Source organism: Meles meles, chromosome 7, assembly GCF_922984935.1.
Source record: "Meles meles chromosome 7, mMelMel3.1 paternal haplotype, whole genome shotgun sequence".
Lineage (NCBI taxonomy): Eukaryota > Metazoa > Chordata > Mammalia > Carnivora > Mustelidae > Meles > Meles meles.
In genome coordinates this window covers 16,762,814-16,782,136 of record NC_060072.1, presented here as the reverse complement: position 1 = coordinate 16,782,136, position 19,323 = coordinate 16,762,814, and the positions used below count along the sequence as shown (strand labels likewise).

General features: G+C 51.6%; 1 protein-coding gene across 4 annotated transcripts in view; it reads right to left on the bottom strand.

Moving 5' to 3' along the window:
• The window catches only part of APPL2 (adaptor protein, phosphotyrosine interacting with PH domain and leucine zipper 2), a 50,900-nt gene that overhangs the window by 7,786 nt on the left and 23,791 nt on the right, over positions 1–19,323 (bottom strand). For all 4 annotated transcript variants that reach the window (XR_006819618.1, XR_006819617.1, XM_046011718.1 and 1 more), the window contains exons 6-16: positions 16,572–16,613; positions 16,397–16,455; positions 15,518–15,664; positions 12,022–12,104; positions 9,343–9,501; positions 7,719–7,907; positions 6,798–6,840; positions 6,661–6,717; positions 6,475–6,563; positions 1,757–1,915; positions 1,539–1,591 (exon numbers count right to left, since the gene is read on the bottom strand). Coding sequence is in view for 2 of the 4 variants with exons in the window: in XM_046011718.1 (XP_045867674.1) it covers positions 1,539–1,591; positions 1,757–1,915; positions 6,475–6,563; positions 6,661–6,717; positions 6,798–6,840; positions 7,719–7,907; positions 9,343–9,501; positions 12,022–12,104; positions 15,518–15,664; positions 16,397–16,455; positions 16,572–16,613 (1,080 nt within the window). In the remaining 2 variants the exon portion in view is untranslated. The remainder of the gene's footprint in view (positions 1–1,538; positions 1,592–1,756; positions 1,916–6,474; positions 6,564–6,660; positions 6,718–6,797; positions 6,841–7,718; positions 7,908–9,342; positions 9,502–12,021; positions 12,105–15,517; positions 15,665–16,396; positions 16,456–16,571; positions 16,614–19,323) is intronic.

Here is a 19,323-nt window from a genome sequence, read left to right as displayed (position 1 = left end):
CCCGCACCCCTCAGAGGGGCGGGGTGGAGAACCTGCTGGAAACCTCCCACAGACAGCTTCCCACCCGGCTTCTCAACAAACCCACACTGCCAATGCCCCGAGCCCCCTGCTGTCTGCATCTGGTCTCTCTGGAACTACTTCATCCGACTAGACAAGCACCTCTTTCTGCATCTACTCAATGAGACGTCAGAACCACAAGAACATCTTTCCGGCGTGAAAACTCGGGTGACTAACGTTGGTGGCGCTAGATGCATCTTTTCTCTGAAAATACGAGCGTCTCCACTCAGACAACAGACAATGCAGTGCTTTGGCCCCTGATAAAGTCCTCTTAAAGGAGAAAATCTAAAGAACAGAAGACCTGATGCTGGGATCGTCGGTTCACGCACATCGTGTGTTACTGAAGGGCTGTGAGGACATCCCGTCCGCTAGCGCGCATCCCACGCTACTTCCCCTGACTCTAGTGAACAACCAGGACCGGCTTCCTGATAGTGGGACGTAACCTGACAAACCGAGTAACCGCAGCCGTAACTGGAAGATCACAAAGGTTTAAAGGTTCGTGGTTTTTTTTTCCTATAAGAACAATAATTCACTTATCCACCATTTTACACGAAGAGAACTACTTTTTCCTCACTTGCCTTATTAATGTCTTTGCCCCTAAAAATAAGCAAAAGACTAGGAAAATATAACTGATGTTAAAATTGTAAGTAGTTACTCCCATATGAAGATACTTTTTATAAGTTTGAAAGTTTAGTTTTATAGAGTTATAGTGTGGAGTATACGGAAGGTCAGCCAGAGACAAGCGGGCAGATCTGAGCAGACCTGTTAGCTTCCTTCCTCTCCCCCCTCCCACCCCAACCCTCTTCTGCCTAATTCTGTAAGGAGTACCGACTCTCAAGTGCTACTTTTACATTTAAGGAAGTGGCAACTCTAGTGATATTCTTCGGCTCCAGTCATGGGGTGTTAGAACGAGGTCTCGCTGGCACCTGTAGCTCCTAAGTTGCCTCGGCTGGGACCCAAGTGCTGCTCTCTGGGGCACAAGGTTACGTCAGCTCCACTGTAAGAATGCACGTCACGTAACAAATAATCTGAACTTGAACTAAGTAAATACCATTCACCCATGTCCTCCTCAAATTCAAGAATAAGTTGTGATGTGTGTCTTTGGCTAAAATCGAACAGCCTAGTTGTGACTCACCCGGACTGCATTTTGCTGTGGCCCTTTCATCCCCTATCAGTCCTTTCTGTAGTCACCTGACATGATTCAAGCTCCGCAGCTTTCTTTGCAAGAGCTACCAAAAGGGTGTGCATGAGGCCAACAGCCCAACGCCTGTAGAAAACCTGTCTACTTCTCTTCAGTTTTTATCCAAGACCTGCCTTCGCCGCACATGCCCTACTGAGTTTCCAGGGAGCAACAAATCTGTGGGTCATAATTTTGCTTCATAGTCCAAGTCCTGGCTCCCCGGAACGTGACTTCAGGTCTCATTTCAAGGACTCGTCATTCTGTGAGGACAAAGAGTGAGCGCACCAAACCAGCCACTCACCTTCTGCTTCTGGAAATGTCTCATCCTCGGTCTCACCAAAAGGGTTGATGCGCCTAGGGGAATGGCCAGAGTCCAACAATCAAGACCTTTTCGGCTAAAAGGACACTAACTCTCCAACTAGAAGTCAGAACAGCAACAGTCTTGGCCGATGGGTGCCGACGTAAGAGACCCCAAGCGTACCTTCATTTCTCCCAGAGACAGCCTCCCTTAGCCCGTACCTGCTCCCTCTGTTCTGATCCAGGAATTCGGTGGCAGGAAGGACGATATCGAACTGGATGGGTGTTCCAGGTGCGATGAGCTCATCAGCGTCAGGGACATGGACTGCTGCTTTGGGAACAATCTTGTCGTTCTCCATCTCTGCATTTCTCGGGTTCTGGCTGCGGTATGAAGGAGGGAGGGAAAAATCAAATCCCATTTAGCCTTATTTATGCCTTAACAATCACATGAACACGTGTCGAATGCTGATGTGACTTTTCAAGATGGACAAGGGCGAAGATTTCAGTCACTCCTTCAACTCGTTCTACAAATAAATCTTCACAGAACATCATTCGAGTCCTCGGTAAACAGCTTGAGGACCACCCCTCCCCTCAGTTAGCTCTGCCGCCAGCATTCTGCATTATGTTGTTACTTAGCATGTCACCTACTGATCTAGGTCTTTCTTCCTGTGAGACAGGTTTTTGAGAGCAGGGGCTGTAGCTAAATCCTATTTACTACATGGTACATAGAAGGTGCTCAAAAATGTTAACAGACTGAATACATCTTGGCCCAGCATTCACATCGTGGCTCTAACTTTCTCCTCCATGCACCCTCCCTTGGAGCTACCCCACACTTTGCCTCGTTTCCTTCTCCATCCCAGTCCCCCCTTTCCAACACCAGCTCAAATTCCTATTCCTCCACTAAGGCTTTCAAGCCAGCCCCGACCCGCCGTGCGTTCCCATGCTGCTTCTCTGAGAGTCCCAGGGACAGTCTTGCACGTCTGTGTGCCGCCGAGCTCTGCTCTGTGCGCACACACGCGTCTGACGCGTCTGACAGGACAGAGGGCCGTCAGTACGGTGACTGGTCACATGCCACCGTGACTCCTCCCTTTCAGTGTCAGGCTGTTGTAATTTAGCTTTTCACATCTTCATGATCTTTTCTCCCCAGCTCGAGGGTAAGCTCCTTTGAGGGACAAAGAATGTCAAAGTATTTTGATTTCTTACACTATTTGGAGCACAGGAAGGCTCTTGATATCTCTGTTCATTTCTCTTGAGTATGTCAATAACTGAATATACTGTGCAAAATGACCTTAAAATAGACACGTGACAGGTGAGCATGCGGACCGGGAAGTGGCTAGAAATCCAACATGGGTGCGGAGACGGTCACTGCAAGGAGAGACCATTCTGCTTCACCGTGACCAGGACGGGGAAGCACGGACTCTAGGGAAGAAAGTCTGAGGGCTCCCCGCTGCCAGCTTAAAGCACCCCCCACCCCCAACATCACACTGCCTCAGTCCAGAAGGGCAGAATCACGCCTGCCAGCTCCCCAGTCTCCAAGGTCTCCAAGGCAGGGCAGGAGTTCGTCCGTGGTGAGCACTGGAGGAAGGGAGGAGTAGAAGCTTAAAGGGAGAAAAATGAGTCCAAGATTTTGGCTCCCCAGAGTTCACAGGGAGAGAACACAGTGACAACAGCAATGCGGCCACGTGTGGAGGGCAGTGACCCCATGGGGTGGGGTCTGTCCTTGAGTCTACAGCATCGGGAGCCACGGGGGACCCTGAACACAGGAGTGACATGTGGGAGCACCACCTGTGACCTCCACGTCACCCACTCTGATGGACACGTGCTTCCTGAGCGTGGTCCTGCTTCAAACACCCCGCATCAAAGCAGCTCACAGAGCTGAGCTCTCCTCCTTTCTTGGTTCCTACTGACACCACTTTCCTTAATGTTTCTTGGTGGCTTTGTAGGTTCCTTCCCTTCTACGACAAATACTGGAGTTCTTCAGGAATCTGTCTGAGGCTCCTGTCTTCTCCTTCTACACTCCCTCCCTCGATGATCTCTTCCAAAGCCACGTCCATTCCGTGGAGTTCCTGATTCGTATACTCAGCCCTGGGATTACCCGTGTGCTCCAGAACTGTGTCATCCGTTGCCCACGTGACACTTGCTGGGCTGTGTCGCGGGCCCCTCAATCTTGTGTCCAGAAGTGAACACGACCAACTCCTTTTACTCCCTGAATATGCCACCATCTGCCCAGGTGCTCAACCCAGACTGTGGCTGTCGTTTGATTTGTCCCGTCCCTTCCACTCCCATCTCACTATACCACAAGTCCAGTAGATTTCGCCTCCAGAACAAGTCCCCAAGCTAGCTACTTTTTATGTCCTCTGCCACGATCTTGGCTCAAGACTCCATCGCCATCACCCAGACTGTGGCCACAGGTCCCTGACTCAACACCTACTTGCCCAGCTCTGTGTTCCCTGTCCTCCATCCACCACAGTCAGAGCTGCCCTTAGATCACACACAGGGGATCCACTCTCTCTGGCACGCCCATGTCTGCCTCTCTGTACCCTTCGATAACTCCCAAGGGTCCTGACCATGACTTCCCGATCCGTTCTGCCTGCCTCCCTCCCTCCCCAGCCCCACCCTACCCCATGATCCACCCCCCACCCCCAGCCCTGCACCCACACTGTAGTTACAGTGGCCTCCTTTCAGTTCCTCAAACACGCTAAGCTCTCTCCGGCTTTCCAGCCTCCAGACTGCTACCGGGAATGCATGAGTCTGGCTCTTTGCAAGAGTGGCCACTTCTCGTCGTTCACTTCTCAGTCTAATACTGTCTCTACAGGCAGGCCTCTCCGTGACAGCACCTTTGTCTGGAACACCAGAGCGCTTTCCTCCATTTTAACTAAGTATTTATTTACCTTCTGCTGGTCTTCACCGATAAGACTCAGCTTGGCGACCTGGCCCAGGGCCTGGGGCACAGAGCAGACACTCTGCGAACGATGGGATACTGGACTAGCTGGAGAGATGAACGCGCATCAGAGCTGTGTTATCTGCAGAGTGAGGGAGGCCTCACACCACAAACACGTGGTATTTGCTTAGGAGTGAGTGGCAGTTTCTTCCCACGAACACTTTCTCTGCTGCTTTCCTCTGTAATCAAAACCTTTCTTTATTCCTAAGGAGCTGACCCCGAGAGGGACAGGAGCCCTCCCCCTGTCTCCACAGCTCTGGGCCGTCTGGCAGCCACATCCGTCACCCTTCCAGTCTCTTTGTTGATTCAGCTGCCTGGATAGAGGTCTTTTTTGTTTCAGGATTCTTCCGTGTGATTTACTTACTCTACAACAGGGAGAAAAATCAGTTCCTGAATAACTAAAGCTGAGCTACAAACTGTTTTTTTAAAGTCGTACCTTTAATTACTAATACTAGTTGAATGACCCATCGGCACCCGAGACAGTGTTAGAAGTGCAAAGGGACTGGGCAGGTCACCGAGTTTTGCAGCTTCTTGTGTCACAGATTCAAGGAGACAGAGGCCCAGAGAGCTGAGCCACGCCAGGCCATCCAGCCGCGCTGAAGGCAGAGCCACCAGAAGGTCTCAGAATTCCAGGCCAGTGCTCTCCAGCGTGCCCAGCTCGCTGTGCAGCTCACAGCTTTACAGAGGGGAGGCCAGCGTGTTCACCCCCGACGAGGCTCATGGCCTAGCCCACTGGCCGATCAGTATTCCCATTTCCACCAGAGCGCCCTCCTTAGAGCTGCCCTTCATGAACATGCTGCCCATGTCAACTATGAACCCAGCACTCAAGTGCCACCTGTTGCCCCTTGCCCATTTTTCCTTCCTCTGCTCAGCTTCTCCTGTTCTGTCTTAGAACAGCAGCAGCCTCTCAGGCATCCCTGCCCGGTCCTTCGCCCCACCCCGCCCCAGATCCAATATGCCCTATGTGCGGAGAGCTGCAGGACAGCCTGTCCACACCGGCTGTGACACGCCACTCGCCTGAGTCTGCAGTTCCTAAGCCTAAGCAGAGTCCCCAATCCGCTGACATCAGACTCATGGCCAATTTCTGGCCTTCTCTTCTGCTCCTTTCCGCACACCAAGGCCTCTGCGTATGCACACTGGCAACCTGCCACACAGCCCCAAGGCCCCGGGAACTGAACTCTTAGTTTTCTGATGACATCTGTCTGGACTCAGGAGATAATATCTGTGAAACATTTATTTAATAGGTTCTTTCTACCATGCCACAGAAAAATGGACACCACATACAGTCATAATCGTAACCCACCTTTGGTGTGACCAATAATGCAGTTCTCTATTAATTAACCAACTGGAAACTCCCATTAAGACAAAAGGTGAGATTCTTGGAATAAACCCTAAAGCTGTATTCAAAATAAGAGCGAAGCTAGATGCATGACAGGGTTCATTGTGCATGAGAGTAGCAAACAGAGGAAAGGGAGGCCGCCTAAATATTCAACAGCTAATAATAATAAATCACAGAAGAGTGTGTAGACTTACTAAAAGGAACAATTATAAGAAATGTAAAAACATAAAAAATGTATGTGAAAAGAAAAATTTAACGCACATGCGAAAGTATCTGTACACGTGCAGATAAGGCCTGGGCAGTAACACAGATGCGGTAAAGGTAATTTTGTTCCTTATTTAACTTTCCTTTTGGTTCCAGAACTTTGTTGATGCTGACGGAAAATGCAAGAAGCCCTAACCAGCAGACCCTCGATGCAAGTCCTGTTTGCTCGGGCTGTGGCTGCACAGTCCAGGGGAAGGACGGCGCCAGGGTCACCCAGGGTCCCGCGGCCGTGGCTCCCGGTTCTGCCCCTCACAGGTGATGTCACTGTGCACAAACACCCCACCTCTCCTGGCAGCCTGAGCTCCACCCCTAGGTGGTACGTGAGGAGAAACAACTGCTGTCCAATTCCTAACTCACAAGTATACGCAAGCCGCTTTCCCACTGTGCTCTAATTACCTGGGACACGGACTTTCTTGCTTTTTCCCGAAACTTGTAATGGGAGTCACTGCTTGGAGAGCCGTCTGATTCAACTTGATGGCAACAGCCTACAAATGCGCGGGAGGACAGGCTCAGTCCCGGGAGGGGCGCTCACCCTTTAGACTGAGTGAGGGCCGGGGATGCGGGGAAGGCAGCACGAGTTACCTCTGGGTTGTCGGTCAGGTAGATCTGTCTGGAGATGTTGTTTATGGCACATATCCACTGTGGAGAGAGGACATTACAAAATCTGCTGGACCCCAGGCACCGCTAGACTGGGACAGAAGTGGAAGAACAAACCCTACCTCCTCATTCTCCTTTCTGCTTTCTGCCTGGAGGATGATTCCCCTGCAATAAAGCACATCCACGTCAGTGCCTCCCGGGCCTCTGGCTGAGGCTTAGTCCAAACACGCTCAACTCAGCTGGGTCCCAAAGGGAAGGGCCGGGAAGGCAGGATGACAGGAAGGGAAGAAAATGGGGTTCAGGCTCTCTGCTCATTTGCTGTGTGGTTCTGGACAGATACTTCCCGAGGGCAGTGAGCAGCCAGGCTCAGATCTACTAGCTCAAGGCTGGCCGTCCACAAGCATGGACATCCTGTTGGCTTCTCAGGTGACTGGGGCCACCAGGAGTCCAGCCCAGAGGCACTGGTAGACCCCCCCCCCCCCCGCAACAAACCCATGGAGGGGGGAGGGGAACTGGACACAAATACCACTGCCCTTCCTCCGGGGAGGGCTCCACCCTATCCAGAGACCCCACGGCGGTGGGAACGGGGAGCATGGCTCTTATCCTGTTTTATAGAGAGACCAAGGAGTTAGGTAACCGGGACGGGGATCCCAGGCCACTCCTGTCACCCAGGAGGGAGGACAAGGTCTGAAATAGCTCTGCCAACCAAGCAGACGGTCTGCACTGTACTGACTTGGCCGGACACACTCCTGTCAACACAGGAGCTCAGCTCAGAGCCCCACACGGAAGCAAACGGAAGCAGAGCAGCCACAACTGAAGGGCCGGTGGTCCCTGTGGATGACCCCAAGTGACCTCTTCTGGGCCCCTGCAGTACATGGGGGTCTGCGGGCCAGTACGGGGGCTGAGTGCATCAGCCATCTCGGGTTTCGGCTGGAGCAGAGAGGTCCACACAGGCAGGTCTGGGGGCCCTCCTCCTGCCCCCCCCCCGCTCCCCAAGGAGGCCCCTGGCAGGGGCGGAGTCACTAGACCCCTGCCCGGCCTACGATTTCCCGTTGGGCGTGGTGATCTGGAAGCAGTAGCGGCGGTCTTCACAGTCCACGGCCATCACCGAGCAGTTGTCCAGGTCCTGGATCAGGCCTCCGGCCACGGCGCCCCGCGGCTGACACATGAGGTTCCCGCCTTGTGTAAAGAAGTAAAGCCGCTCCCAAGTGGTGGTGACCAGCCCTGTTTTACTGGAAGAACTGTGGTTTTAGAACAATCGCCAGGACGAGGAAGCCCACGCAGCACCCCGAGGTCTGGCTGCCTCTCCGAGTACTGGTGGCATTCTAGAAATAATGTTTCTTTACATCAAAGCAAAACTGCTTTGGAAAGAATCCAAATGCAGGGGGCAGACGAGGCACAATTCAGCCTGGGTGACCCGGAAGTCAGGGGCTCTGCTCACACACGAGACGCAGCCCGAGGCCAGCCCTGCGTGCAGGCGGCAGGCACCCCACTACCCGCCCAACGGCAGCCAAACACTGGCTTCTTGCAGGATCTGGAAACAGAATGAGTCCATCCCCGTTAGGAACTGAAAACCTAGATGCTCATTCCTCTAAGACATGGACCTGAACTACTCTGAGTCCAGTGAGAGTCACCAGGATCCCCTCAGCTCCCGGCACCCAGAATCCTGGGGGTGTTTACCACATTGAGTTTTGCTCCTACTGGATGTTTTGTGCGCTGCTTCCAAGAGAAGTATCCAGTAACTGGCAAACACCACCAACCCTGTAGGGTTTTCTAGCCACACAAACTGACAGATAATTAACTTGTGATCTCAGTGAGCTGGAAGAGCTTTGAGGAGCTCCACCTTGGGAAGAAAACAGCTGGCCGTTCCTCTCTGTAGATCCTCCATTTGAGAAATATCCGGTACATTTACTTGATCCAGTGTTTATCGCGTAGCAGCTTTGTGCAAGGCATGAGGCATCCTGCCTCAATAATTAGTTATTTCCAAAAACTGGTAATAGCTATCATCTGAGGGCTTCCTACCTACTGGAAAGGGCATCATTCGGTCCTTGTAACAACTTTATTCAGTAGGTGTGATGATCAGCTCCGTTTCGCACATGACGTGATTGAGGCCCAGCCAAGGGGGAGGACCAAGTCAAGGTCCTCACCACACTGAATGGCCCCGGTCTGCTCCTGGACACAAGGAAGCCTGAGCATCCTCCCTTCAAGCCAAATGGCCAAATGGCCCCAAGTGTTAAAGCGTGATTCTGTGTGTGAGAACCTGGAGGACCCTGAGGCTGGCTGGCTCTCAGACTCCGGCCTCAGGGGCAGGCCACGAGCATGCAGCTCTCACCCATCAGGGTCCGGGGCCAAGGGCAGGATGGGACAGACACTCCCTACAGTCCAGGATGATGACAGTTAAGAACAGGCTATCTGCATATAGTCCCTGTGACCAGGGACAGGGACAGCCCAGTGCTCGGAGTTGATGCACTGGGTTCTTCCAAGACTCGTTCAAGCCCACCTCTCGATGACCAGGGCCCTGAGCCCAGACGCTGCCCGTGTGGCTGACGGGAAGGGCGGCATGGAGGTAGGAGTTCTTCCCAGCACCACCCACCCTCCCGACAACGCTCTCTAGCCACCTGAGGGAAAACAGTCTTCAGAAAAAGAGGCACGCAGTGGCATTCTCACCTTCTGAGATTAAGGTAACCAGCCTTCTGGATGAGGTTCCTGTTGATCTGTGGCGCGGCCACGTCAAAGTCTGGGGCGTAAACAGACTCATCAACAGAGAGCAGCTCCTGCTGGGACACGCGCATCTTCTCCGCTTCGGCTTCTAGTTCCACCTGAATGCTTAAGACAGAAGGTGTCAGGTCAGCTGCTCCTCACGCCGACCCAGCACGGCTGAACAGCCCATGGCAGAGCTGTGCCAGGCCTTCCTGCCCCATGGGGCTTCCTGCCCCGGAAGCTGGACATGGTGGGACTCCAGTCTGTGCTGCTAGAAGTGGTCCTATATGGCCGCTGTTTTAGAACAGAACATGAGGAATAAATACCACCGGACGACACCTGAACCCAGCGAAACAATTTCTCCAGTTTCTCTGCTGACAAAGTGGTATCCAGCCTTAGAACTGTTGATGCAACTTTCTTTTAAAAGACTCATTCATCCATTTTAGAGAGGGAGAGAGGCGGAGAGGAAGAGACCGCGCACACAAGGAGGGCGGAGCCTGACATGGGGCTCAACCCCATCACCCCAAAATCACCACCCAAGCCAAAACCAAGAATTGGAGTCTTAACTGACTGAGCCACCAAGGTGCCCCATGCTGATGCAAACTTTAGGAGAAAAGCTTTGATGAGCCCAACCTCAGGGCTGCCATGCAGGCTGCCTATGAAAGAGCTGGAAAAGAAGGAAGGTGGGAGGGAGGGAAGGAAACAGCAGTCATTTCTACCCTCCTTACCACACCCCAGGCTCCCCTAAGGTGGAAAAGGGCCACTGGGATAGGAAGATGACAAGGAGGTAGGACCAAAGTGCAGTGACAAAGACAAAGGCAATGCTTTTCCTTTGATGGCAGCCCTACCAGTGCCCGAGAGTGCGGGGGCTGGTGGTCAAGGGCTGCCCACGCTATGCACTAAGGGTAAGAGGGCCAATGCCTGGCTCTGGCTCGGTGTGCCTGCTGAGGTGTGCAACACCTGGAAGCCTAAGCTGTAGACAGAGGCCCTGAGACCTGCAGAGAGATACAGCATCTCAAACATGAGCGCAGATGTTCTGCAGTCCGTTTGTAACGAAGTCTAGTGCAGGAAAAGCCCCTGAAGCACAGATGGTTCCCACAGAAAGCCAAGGAATTCTGGGGGCTAATGTAGGGTAAGACCGAGGCAGCCAGTGAGGGCTGGGGGACAGAGAAGGTGAAAAGTGATAGCAGGCGCCTTGCCTTCCCCTCTCCCACCACTCGCAGCGGCTAACGATCGGATTAAACGGCAGGAAACTGCAGTCGGATTTGAGAGGGTTTCCCAGCCCCTTCACAGACGCAGCCTGCACCATGGCCGCCGCAGCCTGAATGAACAGCTCAGTGATTTCCAGAAAGGCTCGGATGCCTTCAAAACTACAGCCCACCCGCACTCCTACGAATGCTCAGCTCTGGGTTTTCTTGGGATTCATTCAACAGAGTCCAGTGGTGGCCTCAAGGTATTCTGAAATGCACGGGTGCCTGGGTGGCTCAGCAGGTTAAGTGTCTGACTCTTCGTTTCAGCTCAGGTCAGGATCTCAGGGTCTGAGATCCAGCCCTGCATCAGGCTCTGTGCAGAGTCTGCTAAAGTTACTCTCTGCCTCCCTCTGCCCCTCCCTGCTCACTTGGTCTAAAACAAATTTTATTTTAAAGGTATCTTAAAATACAACATCCTCAAGAAAAGGAGCAACCCTCCTCTGTTTTTCCACACGAAATAAAATCCCACACTCCTACTTCCATTTTGTCTATCTGCTTCTCAGCTGCTCTCTCCCTCGCCCATACTCCAGAAATCATGGAGTACTTCCGGAACCACATCTGCGGTGTGAATGAAACAAGCCTCCTTGGGGCTTACTGTTGTGGACACCGGCAATGGAGGCAAGCCTGGCAGGACAGCCTGAAGACAGGATGGTGTATTTCTAAAAAATAAGCACTTGAGGGGCGCCTTGGTGGCTCAGTGGGTTAAAGCCTCTGCCTTCAGCTCAGGTCATGATCCTAGGGTCCTGGGATTGAGCCCCACGTCAGGCTCTCCGCTCAGCGGGGAGCCTGCTTCCCCCTCTCTCTCTGCCTGCCTCTCTGCCTACTTGTGATCTCTCTCTGTCAAAAAATAAAATCTTAAAAAAAAAAGCATTTTCAAGGCTGAAGTGTGATTTGTTAAATTAATTCCAAAAAGACATAAAGCTCCATGATCAGTCATAAATGGCCGTGATGGCCAGTTTCCTAAAGGGTCACAGCACTTCTGGCTGCGAGCCCCTTGGTTCCAAAGGGGAAACGAGGCCATGTCTAAATCCACAGCCAGCCTTCGCCGGGCCCATGGGCCAGAGCACTTGGAGGCTGCTGTCAGCACAGGGAATGAGAACCTCCCTTAGCACGGGCACTGGGACTTGACAGGAAAGCCCCCCTGCAGACTTCATCTTTTCTTTAAGCTACATAATCTGTTCACGTGGTAGGCATGCCTCTGGGCTCTCCATGGCGGGGGGGGTACGCAGAAGGCATTACTTTCCAACCTCAGTATTCCCGAATACCGCAGCTAGGAAGGGGCCCGCTGCCCGGAGTCCCTGTGGTGCTGGGGCTCCGTCCCTCCCACCTCCCAGAGGGATGGGTTCAGCAGGAAAGGCAGAGGCCCCCCCGGACCCAGAGTGGAGTGCGGCCTTACCTCTGGACCATGTCCGCAACTGAGGATAAAAAGCTGTTCATATTTTGGGAAAACATCTCTGCTCCCTTCTTAAAGAAGTTAATCTGAAAGACAGAATGGTGATGTTCTGAAGGTCATCTAGGAAAGGTGATCAGTGAGCGCATCCAGCATGGGACTAACACGCTGTTAGCCGAGCCCCCCACGCCACACGCCTGCGGAGTTTCTCCCAACCCAGGGCACTGCAGATTGGGGACACTGGGCGCATTTACGGACAGGCTGGGGAACATCAGGGATAATGTGAGTTCACTGCCTGGCACATACTAGATGAGGTGCGTTGGTAGTTCCTACTGACAATTATCTCTGATGGTCTCATCGTCAGCTCTTCTCCTCTGTGAATTCTGGATAGAAAACTTCTAAGGGGAGCAGGTCTACACCTTGGCGTCCCCAAGGGCTCGATCAGTGTGTGACCGCTGACGTGCACGGCCAGAACCAGGCAGGCACCAGGTAGAGCACGGCGGGAGGTGCTCAGAGGAGCAAACCCCGGAGGCTGCCGTGACCCCCGTCAGCAAGTCACGCGCGGCTTGAAACCTGGGCTGGACAGAGGATGCGGCTGGGATGCTGCCTTCCAACCCTGACGTCCACCCAGAGGGGACTGCGGGTGTGAAGGAGGTAGCACAGCTCTGGGCCTGAACAGCGGCTCGGACGGGTGAGCTCCCTTCCGGCCCCCAGTGTTCTGGGACGCGGGCTATCTGCGCTCAGGGGAGGGTGGCCCGAGGAGGACTCCATCTCCTTTGAAAATAAAACTTCAATTGCTGGCTTTGGGGGAACAAATAGAAGGGAAGTCCTTACTTCCTGTGACTCCGGGGTATTCACTTTCCAGAAAGGCTGGGTTGCCTCACAAACCCTGACGGGCAGAGCACGGGAGGCCTGCCTCTGTGCATTACTGACATCTGTCACCATCCCACCCCAAAGTTCAAGTCTCCATTTCTTCCCATGGCCAAGGCTTTAAAAAAATCCGAATACTGAGGGTGACCTGTTCCATCTTATGTGCCTGATCACAGAAAGGTAAGAGTTGCAAGCCTGAGTCACTAGAAAAGGGACAAAATGCTTAGCTTTGGACATGGGTCTTCTCTCACGTTCTAGGCTAGCTCAGGTGTCTGATCTGAAAGCAGCCCCTGCCATGTGCAGTGGGCACGGAACTCTACCACGCACCCTAGTGAAGCTGGCAGGCTTTGCATGCTCACATCCTGGGGAAGGATACACCCCAGACACCCTTAGTTTTCACAGGATAAGAACAGGATGATCCCGATTATCCTAATGTAAGGTAATCACGTGGGGCGCTGCTCTGGCCCCTGTGATCTTTTGATCATACGGAGATCAAAACAGTAAATGCCACTCTGAATCTCTGAAACCTCAAACATCAAAGTCTGTTCAAGGAGCCTTCTGCATTTCTAAGGACACAGCCTCCCAGTGGCTTTCCTCTCTTTCCCCTCCCTGAATTCCTTAGAAGCTATACTCCAAATTCCATGGCTTAGCTCCTCTGCTATTCTGTAAGTTTGGGTGGGGGGGTGCTCCTGCGATCCCTCAAACATTCTGATCTGAAGGGACGGAAGGGAGGGAGGGATGAGATCCTGGCTTCTCCAGCCACCTTCCATCGGATCTACCTGCGACTACTATTCTGGACTTGATTTCTGGGATCTCGTAAACCTGTACACAGTTTGCAAAACCTGTTTCCGGCATGACGACTGAATCGTGATCTCAGGGCAAACCTGTTCAACAAGGGCCAGGGGAGGCAGAAATGAAGTCAAACAGCCCGCCCTGAAGCGGGTGGTGCCGAGAAGCCTGACTTCAGGGCCGCATTATCCAGAGACCCAGATTCTAGGGCCTTCGGAACCGCAGGAAGTACAGTGGTCCGATGGCCACCAGCCAAAAAGGTGGACACTTAGTCAACGCGGATTTAAAACGGCTGAGAAGGGGGGGAGGAGAGCAAATGCTTTGGAATCATCCAAAAGATTTATGGGTTAGACAACAACTGGTCTAAGCAAAGGAGCTATAGTTTTCTGCAGGATGTGAAGTCTGCAGCTGGAGGGACTTTCTGGTCTTGGTCTTGAAATCTGGGTACTTTGCACATGAAAGGGGAAACAGGCCTCCTCAGTCCTCAAGGATCTGCAGCTGCCGCCCACCACTGACTGCGGCATGCTCCCAGGCCTGGGGGTGGGGGGCAGGGGGGACAGTTTGCTAGTCCCCCTGGGGGCTACAGTGGGGGGTGGCATTCCCTTAGCTGAGCCCCGGCTCTTTAGAGGCCAGGACTCTGCTCCACAGGCCACCACTGTCAATCCAGGGAGGACAGACAGGACCGGAGGCATTAGAGAGAGAGCAAAGGCAGCACCAGCGCTCTCCAGTGCCCACGGCGAGAAGCTGGACGCTGCAGGGGTCTGCCGCGGACCGGAGCCCAGGGCTGGACAGGGCCAGCTTTGGGTTCAACCCAAACGACACAGACAGATTACAGAGCTCTGCTTAAATATCACCCCTGAAGACAGAAGCCGTCTTGAGTTACCTCGCCTTTCAACGTCACAACCACAACAAAAAGACGGATCACTGAGCTTGAATGCTAAAGACCCTCCCTTGCTCCCCTTTCCCAAACTGAAGGCTACTGATGCTGTTCTCTGAAATATACGTATTTTTAACATGTATTTACACAGAATAGATGCTCACATATGTGGCGTTTTAAAAAGTTGCTGTTTTCTTCTCAACATTCTGCTTCCTGACATCCCCTTCTAGTCCTAGGTTGTCAACTGAGAGAAGATTCCTGGGTGTGTTTCCTGCATGCTGGGGTGCGGTGTTAGAGTCTGTGTAAGTGGGGTTCCAGCAGGGCAGGGATGGAGGGGAGGGGCGGTGCCATTCACCTTGAATGGACACTCACTCATGTCCCTGCCAGCTTGGTGCCGCCCGGCCAGGGCCCCGCCCTGCCACTGGAGACTCCGGACAGACGAGTGTTCAGGAGACCACTAACGGGGCAAGAAGCCACACACATCCCGGACAAACTTCAACAAGCTACAGCAGTATTCTGCCACGGCCCGGATGCCAAGGTGGCGGCCATGACCTCAGCAGTGAGAACAGCACAGCTGAGGGTGACCTTCGCCACACAGAGCAGCAGGGGACCGTGTGTGGGTCCAAAGCTGTAGGCCCAGCTCTACCAACCTGAGCAGTTCTGCTTCTCAGAACATCACACCAGGCCTGGCTCTCACTTGGCCCAGAGACAAAGCGCCGGGCCAGCCCCTCCCCCTGGGAGGCTTGGGATTGAGGCCGTCACTGCCTGCACGTCCAGCCTAACAATCCGGCCCACCTGGAAGCTCTCCATGTGCTGAACCTAAGGAAGGTTCCAGGGAGGTGGTGCGTTTGTGTTTCTTTCTCTGATGATGCTTCGGTTTCTCCTAAATGCTAGCTCAGCAGGCACTCTGAGCTGTTCTCCCCAGCAGGCTCAGGGCTCAGCCCTCAGGGGGCGGGCACGGCCTACCTGTCCGTGGGCAAAGCCTATCATGGGCTCCATCATGGCCACCCGCTTCCTGTCCTGCAGCGCGTTGAGGGCACAGTAGTACTGGAGGGAAGAGAGGTGCTGTTTCCGTCGCGCGGCCGCCACCTCTTTCACGACATCCGTCTTCACCTGGGTGAGAGGCGAGGGCAAATGTCAGGCTGTCTGAAGGCCATGGCAGTTCTGTAAGAGCGTGAAGCTTCAACAGTGTGCGTTTACTCATGAGACCCATTTCTGTGACCAATACAATCAAATAAGGTTCCCCTTTATGTTTTAAAAACTCTCAATTAAAAATACTGAAGTATTAGCATCTTCATGCTTATGAGGCTGGCCCGGGGTGAAGCCAACGACTCTCCAAGCCTTTAGGAGAACAACTCAGGGGCCTGCCCTGAAAGCCACAAACATTTTAGTTCACTCATAAGACTGTATTCCAAGGAAGTAATTGAGCTCAAGGAAATCATGCCACAGAAGTAGGAATTTAGATGCATTCAAATGGGCAATATCATCTACAGTAGCAAAAAAGCACGAGTTAGAGAAGCAGAGCCAACACCCAGGGCAAGAAATTCAAGTGACCTGAATCCATATGCGGCAGACAAGCACAAGGCACCGAGCTAATCTGAAATCATTGTGCAAATGTAATTATACAATGGTTCCGAGTTGCTGTCTAATAAACCACACTGAAAAGCTAGAATAGGGAGGTAGAAGTCTACTTATGAGATTCAGAATAATTAAAAATCTGTGTATATGAAGGAAGAAAAAGAATTCATCAAGGTACCCTCAATGCCATGAATTCACAGCAGGAACGTAGAAAAGGAGCTTAAGTAAGTGAGGTGAAAAAACACCATGTCAGGTAGGGATTCTTACCTTCTCATTCTCCTTTTTTTTAGGAAGCCTGCTATATTTTGCCATTGAGAGGTCATGCTCTAAAAATAAAGAGGCATTTTAGCACCCAGATGGGTTGAAAGGCAAGAACATTCATTCAGCATCTCCACCCGCACACATACTAAACCCACGCGCCGAGAACGCAGAGGATACCTACCATTACTGGAGAGTCCAAAAAGATCCTTTAAAGTGCTAACCTCTGAACAAGAGAAAAAAAAAAATCTTAGAGCAAAGGAAAGTAAAATATGCCAACCCAGAGCTCTGTGCTTCCCCAAGAAATAAAAGTCCATGTATGGAAGGAGGACGGCTCTGTGAGCCCCTCCTCCGGGCCTCTGCCCTCACACGGCTCTGGCCTCCTGGTCTGACTGGAGTTTGGCTTCAGCTGCATCCCAGACTTGGGACCTTGACTGACCCTGACTACCCACTCCTTCATTTGGGGGGTCCATGAAGCAGAGGGTCCCCGGGGGAAGCGGGCTGGAGTGTGCGGTGGACAGGTGCTCTTCATGGAGACCTGAGTACACAGCTAAGCTCGGACTCTCCTGCCCCCGCAAAAGAGTGTTCTAATACCTCTTTCCTCACAATACCTGGACCATACTTAGAACTTAGAAAGGCCCTTTGGCTGGCCATTTTTAACGTCTGGCAATGCCAGCACTAACAAAGGAATATGGGGGTGCTTATTTGAGAGAGCAAGCGAGAGCAAGTGCACGAGCAGGGGGGAAAGGCAGAGGTGGAAGGAGAAGCAGGCTCCCCACTGAGGGACTCCCAGGATCATGACCTGAGCCAAAGGCAGTCGCTTAACCGACTGAGCCACCCAGGTGCCTGGGGTATTTGTTTTAACGATAAAGTCTGAAGCCATCTAGCACAGGGTACCTGTGACAAGCTAACACACACCACTATTTCCTCCTGTGGGTGCCATGCGCCTCACGCATAAGGACATATAACAAAGTCCAAGACTGAGAAAAAAAATGACGAGGTCAATGAGGGTGATGGCTGTCCAAGGTTAAAAAAAAACACAAAGACATCTAGAAGAAAGCGATACTTTCTATAACCCTACCACCACAATCAGTTTTGCTTCATCAAACAAAGGAAAGCATTCTCATACCTTTTATGTCTTTTTTCAGTTTGCCTCAAAACTGCCTTGAGCTTTTCAATCTCTCTTCATGTTATTCTTATGCTTTCTGGTATCGGGCTGCTTTCTGCATTTCCCTTTCTTCCCCTCTCCCTTTCACTTCCTACTGGAGCACTCTCAGGGGTTTTCCCTTCTGGGGTCAAATAGCTTCCTTAATCGGTTTGTGTTGTCTTCATTTAGATATGTACTTGTATCGGTGCATAAATGGAAAAGGAGGCGAAACGTCAGGTAAAAACCATCACGTGGAGGGGAGGCCAGATTCCAAGCTGGTTCTCGAGCTAATGCAAGCATGACCCGGGCCAAACTTGCATGCTGGTGTCGTCAGAGAAGGTTACTGTGATTCACTGTTTCCAAAGACACCAAAGAGGCTTCTCTTTTTACTATTACCACATAGTTTTATTCTCTTTTAAAAAAAAATCGCTATCCGAGGCAAATATTACTAATCCACATTTGAGTCCTACAGGACCGACAAAGGCCTGGTCATTACAACTGCCGGGACCCTCTGGCCTGGGCTGCCTCCCACCACAAAGCTGAAAGACACAAATCTGACAACGTAGGTTGGGATTGGGGGGGTGATTATTTTCTGTCTAAAAGACTTGGAGTTTGTTCTTAAAAACGATATCCCCACATATTTCTATGATTTTATTTAGAGAAAGTCTTCATGAAAAAATGCACTAAGACTCTCAGTTCGCACTGGATAATCAGCACGGGACTACATGCAGCTTTGGGATTTGCAAGCTATTACGGATGAGCAACACACAAAACCACTAAAAGTCCTGCTCAAGCAAGGTTTCTCCTCACACAAGCTGACTATCATTTATTGTTCTTTGTCAGGTTTCAGTGCTGTCACACGGCCCCTGGCAAACGTTCAGGTCTACCCCTGCTCCCTAGAGCCTCAGGTGACAAGATCACAGGGAATCTCCATATGGGTGGGTGTGGGGAGACCATCTTTAAAATGTGCTTTGTCTTTCCTGCCTGAATAAATTTTACATTTAAAGGTGAGTGTATATATATATATATATATATATATGTGTGTGTGTGTGTGTGTGTATATATATGTGTGTATGTATGTATATGTATATATGTATGATTTCATTTAAGGTGAAAATATATGTGTGTGTGTGTGTATGACTTCAGTTCAGAGCAAGAGAACGAGAGAGCGAGCACGAGGTGGGTGGGGGAAGAAGGCAGAGGGAGAAGCTGAATTCCCACTGAGCAGGGATTCTGATGTGGAGGTCGATCCCAGGACCCCAGGATCATGACCTGAGTCGAAGACAGACACTTAACCAACTCAGCCACCCAGGCACCCCCAAAGAGGCAGTACTATGCTGAACAGATCTCTTAGTACTTGGTTTAGATTTCTTTGGCCAGCAATTTTTATACTGGCGTTCTAGAAAATATAATTCTTTCATCTCTAAGCAGGAACATTTTCAGTGACATAAAGAACAAAAAGACTAGAAAGTTTGGGTTCCCTTTTGTATTATTAACCTCTATTTTTTCAAGATTTTTGGTTATTTTTTATTCATTTTTTGACTACCTTGATTTCCAAGAGATAGAAAATTACTCTAAAGTTGTTTTGCTTTCTCACTGAAGAACCAAAAATAGTCTAAAAGGGCAACCAGGCTCTCTGAACCAGTCCCAGACTACCGACCCACTAAAATGTGAGCTCCAGGAGAACAGGGAGCTTGTCTGCCTTGTTCATGGCTGCAGCTCAGGGTCTAGCACAGGTAAAGCATGGTCCCTGCCCCCTCTGTCCCTCTCTAAGCCACCCACGTTACAT